This window comes from Desmodus rotundus, chromosome 10 (genome assembly GCF_022682495.2).
Source record: "Desmodus rotundus isolate HL8 chromosome 10, HLdesRot8A.1, whole genome shotgun sequence".
NCBI classification, from domain to species: domain Eukaryota; kingdom Metazoa; phylum Chordata; class Mammalia; order Chiroptera; family Phyllostomidae; genus Desmodus; species Desmodus rotundus.
Genome location: NC_071396.1, coordinates 86,296,013 through 86,305,794, shown reverse-complemented (window position 1 = coordinate 86,305,794; position 9,782 = coordinate 86,296,013). Strand labels below are relative to the sequence as shown.

Below are 9,782 nucleotides of genomic sequence, written 5' to 3'. Positions count from 1 at the left end.
TGGCTTCTTCCCATTGGCAACCTTAGGATAGCTTTCTATGGGTCAAGAGCAAAAGCTTCAGGGTCCATTGAGCTCAGTTTATGCTGTGTCACTTTTGCCACTTTAGTTTAAGGTAAATTAAGTCAAGGCCAGCCTAGATTCAAGGAGCCGGGAAGTAAATTCCACTTCCTGATGGGAGGAGAAGCAAAGTCACATTGCAAAGGAGCATGAGTGCCCAGATATGAGTAACTGTTGCCGTCATCTTTGCAGCAATGTAATACACATGATATACAATTCTAAGTTAACAATTATTTTCAACACTTGTTATTACTGTCTTGTTGACAATAGCCATTCTAAGGGGTGTGAGGTGGTATTTCATTGTAGTTTTAATTTGCATTCCCCTAATAGCTAGTGAAGTTGAACATCTTTTCATGTGTCTGTTGGATATTATGCTAAGTGAAATAAGTCAGCCAGAAAAGCTAGGAACCATATGATTTCACCCACATGTGGGATATAAACCTGAAACTTGTGGACACAGACAGCAGTGTGGGGGTTACCCTAAGGAAGGGGTAGGGAGGCTGAGGGGTGGAGGAGGCCTAATTGTGGTGACAGAACACGGTTTTACTAGGGGTGGTGGGCACACCGTGCAATATGCAGATCTTGTATCATAGAAATGTACACTTGAAACCTATAAGATCCTATTAACCAATGTTACCCCACTAATTTAATAAAAACTTGAAAAAATATTTTCACTCAGAATTTTGAGGCATTGCTTCATTGTTGCCCCTGAGATCGGTGGTATGGTAATTATTTACTTTGTGTATGTAACTTTTCTTTTCCCTCTCTCTGGAAGATTTGGAACCTCCTGGTTATTTACAATATACTGAAGTTTCCTGATGAGGTGTGCTGGTGTGAGTTCTTTCTCATTCATCATGCTGACATTCCATTGGTGTTTGTGACCTAGAGGTCTTCCCATTCTTTGATCTGTGAGAATGCTCTTGTATTATTTCCTCTCCACAGTTTTCTCTACTTGCTCTTTCTAGAACTCCTATTATGTGGATGTTGGACCACTAAACAGATTCTATAATTTTCTTAACTTTTCCACTCTGTTAATTTCTGTTTATTTTGTTATACTTTCTGAGAAATTTCTTCAACTATATGTTTCTTCTCTTTTACTGAATTTTTAATTTCAGCATGCATGTTTTTAATCTTCAATAACTCTTCCTTTTCTCTGACTTTTTAAAAAGATATCTTATCCTTGTTTCCAGGATTTTCCTGATATTATTAATTACATTTTCTTGGAAGTTTTCATTTCATTGCACTGTTTCTGTGTTCTTTGAGGTTTCTTTCTCTCTCTCTCTCTCTTTCAGTTTTGTTCTTTTATAGTAGAGGTTGTCCTCAAATTTTTGTGGCCCTTGGCTGTTTACTTACATTAAAAACTGACTGTCAGCTCTGGGGGTATAATAGAGACACATTGCCTGCTGAGCTTCACTACAGATCAAGCCAGAGGGCAAGAGGCTTTTTCCTTGAGTATCTGTAGGTCCTCTCTCTAGAGTAGTTCACTTTACCCAGAGAAGTTCTTCCCAGTATTGCCCTTCGCCAGAGCAAGAGGGGCCTCTGCCTTTGGCTCTGTGCTTTCACCCCTGCTAACACAGGACCAAAAGGTCATGTTCGCCTTGGACCCAGGCTTCTCTCTCTTGATTGTTCTCCAAGCACCTGGACCGCAGACTCCATTGCCCAAATGACCCATATTTTCAAGGCCTGCGTGTGTCCTCCCCAGATGAACCTTGCAGAGTGGATCCCGCTGCACCCTAGGCCTGAAGAGAAGCTAGGGAGTGGCTGTTGGCAGTGGAGTACAGATGGCGTGGAGACAATCAGTTTCTAGTCACAGGTGGAAGGCAAAAGACCAGGTCAGGTCTTTGTGTGGCTGTTTATTTTAGAAAATGAAAAATAAATGTGGTCTATTCTGAAAACTGCAAAAAGCAGGAACAGGAAAGGAGAGCAGCAAGACAACCAGGCAAAAGTGGATTTGTGGCAAAAATAGCAACGCTTAGGGTCAGAGCCTCTCACTTGGACAGACCTCCTCCAAAGCCCTTTCTTTTCTCATGCAAGTAAACATTCATTTTTGTACCTAATTTTTATTTTGTATTATATTCCTTAAAGATGGTTTTAAAATCGCGTAAGCTTCACAGCCACAAAACCTGGATATGCAGCTGAGACCAGGGACTATGTATTAAAACTTGAGAAAGAGAGGGAATGAGACAGGGACAGAGATTCATAGCTGGCAAAACAGCTGATTCAAAGCAGCATACTTTAAAAAAAAAAAAAAAAATCCTAGAGGACTCCAAAAGAATGGTTCAAGCAATGTAGTGTGAAAATTAATCTGACCAAGAAATAACTCACGAACTAACATTTACAGGACTCCAACATCAATCATGAGAATTTCCCAGCATTGGTCTATTAAGGAAGCAGGCAGAGAGCTGTGCCCTGGTGTTGGCCATCCTTGAGGATGTGCTGACCTGGTCCGAACTAGGTTTCAGCCTCTTGTGTAACAAAATCTGCACTTACCCAATGCTGCCACCAGGTGGTAGACGTGGCTTACTCAAAAAATGATTTTGCCACACTGCCAAAACAAAAAAAGTCTCATTTGGTTCTCAATTTTAAGAGTTAAGTACTGTGGTTTTCATCAGTTTTCAGATGAGCCTAAGAAATGTTCAATAATTTGCTCGGAAAGAATGATGTTTGCCATGATTTCAGTTTGGAGGTTTGCAAGATGCGATACATTAAAGTTAATTTTGGCAGCACAAGACAGGGGAATTGGGAAAAGGCACACTAGAAAGTGTCTGTCAGCTTCCCTTCTCTTTCCAGCTGCGCCCTGAACTATCCCCAACTACACATGGTATATGGCATGTCTGGGACGTTCCGCTCACACCTATTTATTAGTCTGCCTTTCCCCTCTTAATGTCATCCCTAGGGTGAGATCTTGAAATGCAGGTGCTGTCTCTTTCATTTCTATAGCCCTAGAACCTGTTCAGCACATACTGCATGGAAAGGGAATGAACGGACATCTTTTGGCAGGAGGAAGGAATCACCCCCTGCCCTTCCCCATCCCACAAGGCTGAGGAGGGGTGAGGATAAGTCTCAATGGAAAGAAGTCAGCACCACCACCCTCCCGGAAGGAGTCTTGGCACTCACCCTAAGGCATGCAAAAGAGACCCCTTCCCCCAGCTTCTAGGGGTGGAGAGGAACACCCAGAAAGACATGGTGATGTTGCCTGTACTTGGGACTCATAAAAACCACAATGTCACTCTCAGTGACTCTCTGTGATTTGGTGTTAGAAGTAGTTTCAAGGACGTGGAAGTACCCTTGATTTTCCTATGCTTTTGGAAGCACGTGGGGCTGATCTTCAGGACGTGGAAACCAAGGAAGGGACACAGAATCCCCAATGCATGGGGAGTCAATATCCAACCACCCCACAGAATATAGAAAACACATTTTCAGCTGAAGCCTCCATGAGAAATAGCATTCTTCAGAAAGCTAGCTGATGAGGACAGGCCCATATACAGGATGCAGTAGTGCTGGGTCTTAGAGGAGGCCCAATTTTTAATAACTAGTTTGAAGCAACAAAACGCCCACCAACCCTCCCTTGCATCCTCCTTCACTGACCTCAAAAACCACCCTCCAAGTCCAGGGCCACCCTCACACTTAATTCTGCATGCCAGGTGACAGACAGTGCAAGCACAGGTCTCTTCAACTACCCTCAAGAACACAGCCACACCTCCTCTTCCAAATCACACTGAGAGCTGGAAGCAATACAATGTCCTACAAATAAGATAACAAATCGACTCCTAATTCCGGGGGACTCTGATCAGATCAGACACAGACGCCTGGGCAGGATGCACTAAGCAGTTAAGCAGCAGAGAAATGCAAGCACACTGGCTTTAGGAAGAGGCTGTGGGCAGTGGTGGGCAGGGGTTGGAGGAAGAGAAGTGATGGACACGTGAACAATCCAGGTGGAAGGGGCTGAAGGCCTGGCCCATGACCTGGGGCTCTCACCTGGGCCCCAGGCTCCAGCAGGACTCCAGCAGAGTGGAGGTGGGAGTGTACAAGCTCGTTCCACGTTGCTCCAGATGACAGGTTAGGCCCACGGCTAGAAGGCACAGGGAGGTAGATACAAGCTCAGTCTGGAGGAAGTTCTGAGCAAACTCAGTGGGACAGTAACTTCAACAGAGAGTGAGCTTTCCGTCACTGGACCTATACAACTGGTGACTGCAGGAACACTGGTCATAGATGGCACAGACAGATGCCCTCAACCTCCAACATTCCTCCTGATGGCGATTTGAAGGCACTGGGGCAGATAGACCAACACTGGCCAGCGGGCTATGGAGGGGAGCACAGTGGTTCCAATACCACCACCCACACCGAGTGTGACTGCAGGCTCATGAGGAGTCCTCGTGCATCCCCTCAAAGGGGGAGAGGAGTGGTGGGCAGGGATGCGAAGCAAGAGGAAGGGGGCTGATGGCCTGAGCCTTTGCTCAACACGCAAATGCCCTGGTTGAAGTGCTGCTAAGGAACATGGCCACAAGTCGCACCCTGGACCCCCCTCCTCTATGCACATGGAAGGGAGTGGGCACATTCTCACTCCTGCAAGATTAGACTCCCTTTCTCCATATGAGGGGGGTGAAGAGCTCCTAATGTTTCTTTCTAAAGACAAAGTAACAGCGTGGGGAAGCAGCAAAACAGAGGAGGTTAAATATTGCCCGTGAGCTTCAATGTAAAGTTCATCTAATTAAAACTACCCTACGTCCAGTACATGTGGAAGCCTTGCCGGCGTGGGTGCAGCATTCATGCTGAGTCTGCCTCGCAGAAAGCACAAGGGCCTCGGACCTGCCCTTGTGAGAGGCCAGTGCACAGGTGGAGAGGGAGGAGTTAGGGGAGGGAGGAAGCCAAGTGCACGGGTGGAGAGGGAAGAGTTAGGGGAGGGAGGAAGCTGACAGCACTCTCCACCTCCAAGAGGAAAAGAACTCTTCTAGTTCAAAAGACCAAGTTCTACTGAACCAAGTGCCAATCTTAATAAGAGGAGCGAGAGTTGTAAAAGACAAATTTTAATTTATACTGAAACACAATTTTAGGAGGTAACATTCGGATGTTTCTCAGAGGCAGGTAAATTGGGGCATTCGATATTTTCTTTCAACACGGGGAACACCTGAGATCCTACAGACAGGAACCGTGGGGAAGATAAATCCAAAGACGTATGCATCAGGTACACTCCAAAGTTCACCTGTGAACGAAACAGCAACAGCAGCAGCAACAAGCTAGGTTAGTTGGCAGTTGGAATCACTTTGCAAATAGTAATGTTCAACTAAAACTAAGATCTTTCAAGGCAGGCCCTGGGACTTGGTAGTCCTGCCACATAGTAAAGCCGAGTGGAAAACAAGGAGGACCTCGCTTCGGACACAAAGACACTCCTTCTAGGGCATGCTTTCCCGACAGTCACGCCATCCCTCGTCATTGCTGGGCCCGTTCTTTTTCCTCCTTCCTGTCTACCTTGCATTTTCCTTGAGAACATGTGATGCCGGTTAGGTTCTCCAAATTCTCCAGAATAAAGACAAAAGGTCCAGAATGAAGTCTACTCAAGGTCTGCCGTCAATGCCAGTGAGCCAGTAAGAACCCTCTGGAGCATGTGACGTGTCCCAGACCTGTCCATCCTGTGATAACATCAGTTGCCACCCCCTCGCCCCCATGTTCCAGGCACCAGACCCGGGGCTGGGACCAAGGGAATTCCTAAAGATCTGCACACATGTGCGTGAAGAGTACACAGGACCTCTCCGTGCCATCTTTGTAATTCTTCTGTAAATCTAAAAATACTCAAAAAAGTTTAAACATGACAGAAGATGTGTGCACCTGAGAACTATAGTGATGCTCTGATGCAGGACAGTGCGTGTGCCCACCCAGCCCCTGTCCGGGCAACCTGCATGGCGCAGGCTCCAGGTCCCCATGCCGCTGGGTGACAGCCTGCCTCTGCGAGCAGACTGACAATATTGGTGCGACACTCGAGTGCGACACCCTTGAAGACCATATCTATCCCGTATCTGCAGGGAGACCATATCAATCGAATTCTGTGAACCAAAACTCTGGTTTTGGAGAAACACAGAAAATGATGCAGAACATTTTACCCTGATTTAACCTGCCAATTTATTATTGGAGAGAGATTAAGTATTTGCACTAATTCAATTAATTTTCAAGAACTGCTCCATGAAGCCTAACTCTGTACTTGACTTACTAGAATTCTCGGCAAACAAAAACTCCTAATAGTGATCCTGACAACAAATCTCCCTAAAGAATCAGCCTGTTAGAAGTTCGGCTTTTCTAATCTGGACTCCACATCAATAGCATCTCCTCATTTTAACCCTCAAGAAGATGACTTCCAAGCTCAGTTTAGTGACATTTACTGTGTCTCTACACGGCGACTCTACTCGCCATGAGGCATTTTATACTGCATGAGAACTCCGCAGAGAAGAAAATAATGACTCATAAATAGTTACCTTACTTATCTACTTATTTACACTCCCTATCTCTTCAACAAGATTAGGGGCATCAAAAGTACACATAATAAGAGCCCCATAGAAGTGAAAATATGGATGAAAACCAAAGATAAGGCGGTGCCGCCGATGAAGTCGGAAACTTAATGGTACCCATCAGCCTTTGACTGTCTCCCCGCTTCTAAAAATTACTCAGCACTATTAGGGATATCGTTCTGGGCAGATAACACACCAGGATCTTAAAATGGGGTGTCATACTCTGTATTCACGCTTACCTTTCGCTCTCGACATTCAGAAAGCTTTTGGAAAACGTCTTTGTTTCGTTGCCCAGTTTGCTGGTCAAAGCAAATCATCTGGCACCTGTGACAAGGCCCCAAAACCTGGGAGGTGAGGACGGAGAAGACAGGGTTGCAATGAAAGCGACCAGACCCTCCGACTCGGCAGGGAGGACTCTGTGTCCAGGAGGGTTTGGGTTGTCCTAGGCCGTCTCCCTGCCAATTTCAAACTTACACACAAATGCTCAATAATCTACTCTTAACTGTACGGAGTTAGAAGGTGGCACCTCTTCACAATGCCACTGGGGAATCATTCCTCTTTGTTTACCAGCTGGACAGGTTGTGCTTCGGGGCTTTGCAGAGAAACAGGAATGGCTGTGAATCTCAGACAGTTGCTGGTTACCAGGAGATGGTGGGGAGCCTCCAGGAAGAAAAGAACTGACTGACGGAGGACAGACTGGGCGAAGATGAACAGCCACAGCCCCGGCACCGAGTCTCTGGGAGGAAGTCACCAGATAGCACCCAAAGCTATCCCCGTCCTCAAGCGCATCCCTGTCCTCTGACCCAGCCATTTTACTACCAGGAATTCAACTGAAGAGAAGAGTCAGAAGTGCAGACACAGATTCAAGTACAAGGGCATTATTATTTATAATAGGGAAACCCTGGTATTATCTTAAACATCAAATAGCAGAGAAGGGTTAAACCAACCTCGCCACATCCATATGACATGTCATGCAGGTTTTAAATGAATCTATAAAGGGCTCTAAGTAAAATGGAAAATGTTTATTTTTACAACCAAAATAAGCAGGAAACAAAATGACATGTGTATTACTGTATATGTGTGTACATATACATACACTTGTATACACATACACACACTACAAAAACACAGCACACAGCTTCTTACCAGGGGTCCTACTCGTACTTCTATTCTGGATGGTCCGCCATGAGTATGAATTGCTTTTACAGAAAGAAAAGTCCCCCATAAATGTTAACATAAAAAAAGAAAGAATGCTGTTCAGCAGTGACAAGACTTTTTTTTTTTATTGCACACAGAAAAGATGCAAAGGCACTTGACTTTCTCATAACCATTTTCTCCTCTGCTCACACACGGGCAGGCACAAGGTAAGCGCTGGAATAGAAATACTTGACTAAATCTGGATGTGTCTCGGCCTCTGCCTATCCCCAGTGTTCTGGCTGTGGGGCATTAAACCAGAGGAAACGTAACCTCACTATGGTACCCAAGTTCAGATTCCAGCCTCCTCATAAGCAGCTGGCATGCCATAAGAGAGCTCTGTGCGGCATTCACCGTGGGGCGCTCGGTGGACCTGTGACCTCTGCCGGCCTCGTTTCCCCATCCAGATCCTTGGCTGGATTTGATAAGGAGTCCAGATACTATTTCTGAGAAGCCCAGCTCAGGCCTGGCCCTCAGTCGTGCTCACACGTGGGAACTGTCATTTGGGGAACATGAGATGGTTTATACAACTGGTTAATAACACAACTATTATTAGAGTAACTTCTTGCCCCACTGAAGAACTGGGCACATTCTGTGCAGGCGAGCATCCCTCTGCCTCTAGCTACTCCTTAGCTTTCCTGTCCATTCATTACCACCACAATGCTTGAGCACGGACTCTGGGCCAGAACTGTTCTGGGCCCCAGAGGTACAGAAGGGAACACAACAGACCTGGTCCCCATCCTTGTGTGCCCTGAAGAAATGAGCAGGTGCTGTGCAGACCCTGACTGTGTGCTGGGTCAGGAATATCCTTTCCAAGGAGGTAACACCTGAGCTGAGGCCATGAAGTAGCTGCTGAAAGGATGTGCCAGGCAGAAGGGGCAGTAAGGGCAAAGGCCCTGGGGCAGGAAGCCTGGCTCAATTAGGGAACGAAGAGAGGGTGGATATGACAGGCGGAGGGGGCAGGGTGATGAGCTTGGAGAGGCTGGCGAGTTAGGAGAGGATGGCAGACTTAGGTCTGGAGGATGCCTGGGGGGAGCCTCCCAAGCCTGAGAGAGGGGGTACCCAGTGGCTTTGCCTCTGACTGCAAGCTCCTCCCCAGCAAGGCAAGAAGCTGGAGCATGGGGAGAAGACAACAGCCATTGCAGGGAAGGGCCACTAGACATCTGAGGTCCTGCTCCATGAGCTTCAGACAGCCAGAAAGTCCAGCTGTTCGTCAGGACAAACTTCTCATAGACACAGGCATTCCCAGAAAACAGAATTAAGCCTAGACATAAGGACAAGGTGGAGGAAGCACTGAGCCCTCTGTCACCTGTATGGGCGCATTCTCTCTTCCTCATGTGAAACTGACCGCTGCCACCCTTGTGGGAATTAGGGATGGGTCATTGCAAGGGGCACTGCAGGATGCCAAGGCTTCCTAGGTAAGAGTCAAAGACTAGGAGAGATTCCCACCTGCCACCCTCCTGGACTAGGCTTCAGTCTCCATTAGCAGCCCTTAAGGAAGGATAACAGAACTTCCCAGAACTCACCTGGAAATGCAAGGAACCAATTGAAATCTCATCCCATTTCTCTTCTTCAAAAGCTCTTGTTCCATTGATGATAATATTGGCACGGAAACGTGAGATGAGATCTTTCATTGGGAATAATTCCTCCTTTCCATTCTCATCACTGTTTAGGACATATCAAAAAGGGAAAAGAGGGGAGGGGTAGATAATTGCACTGTTGTAATACTTCAATGTTTCTGCTACTTCAAACCTGACTTCATCAAGTGTACTCCACCCTGAGGCCTGGGTGATCAGAACAAGGTTTTACCGTGAGGCCAAGCAGCACCACGTGCCAGAGAGACCTCAGAGGTCTCCTTTAGGACATGGCCCGGTCTGGGGGGAGGCCCACAAGAGGCAGTGCAAAGGGTGAGTAGATCTTAATTTAAGACATGAAGGATTTTGGAAACCAGAAGAACAGAAGTCAAGTGAATAAACTTCTGAGAAAATACCAGTTCTACATGGTAAATCAGGATAAGGCATTTAAAGAGTT

General features: G+C 46.4%; 1 protein-coding gene across 3 annotated transcripts in view; it reads right to left on the bottom strand.

Annotated features, from left to right (window-relative positions):
- Nucleotides 1-5,076: 5,076 nt before the first annotated feature.
- Nucleotides 5,077-9,782, bottom strand: part of MOCOS (molybdenum cofactor sulfurase) — a 49,782-nt gene continuing 45,076 nt past the window's right edge. The window contains exons 13-16 of one of the 3 annotated variants that reach the window (XR_008425340.1): nt 9,278-9,416; nt 7,704-7,756; nt 6,797-6,901; nt 5,241-5,260 (exon numbers count right to left, since the gene is read on the bottom strand). Coding sequence is in view for 1 of the 3 variants with exons in the window: in XM_053913037.1 (XP_053769012.1) it covers nt 5,108-5,260; nt 6,797-6,901; nt 9,278-9,416 (397 nt within the window). In the remaining 2 variants the exon portion in view is untranslated. Of the gene's footprint in view, nt 5,261-6,796; nt 6,902-7,703; nt 7,757-9,277; nt 9,417-9,782 lie in introns of those variants that run through there. The other 2 variants (XM_053913037.1, XR_008425341.1) reach the window with 2 other exon arrangements.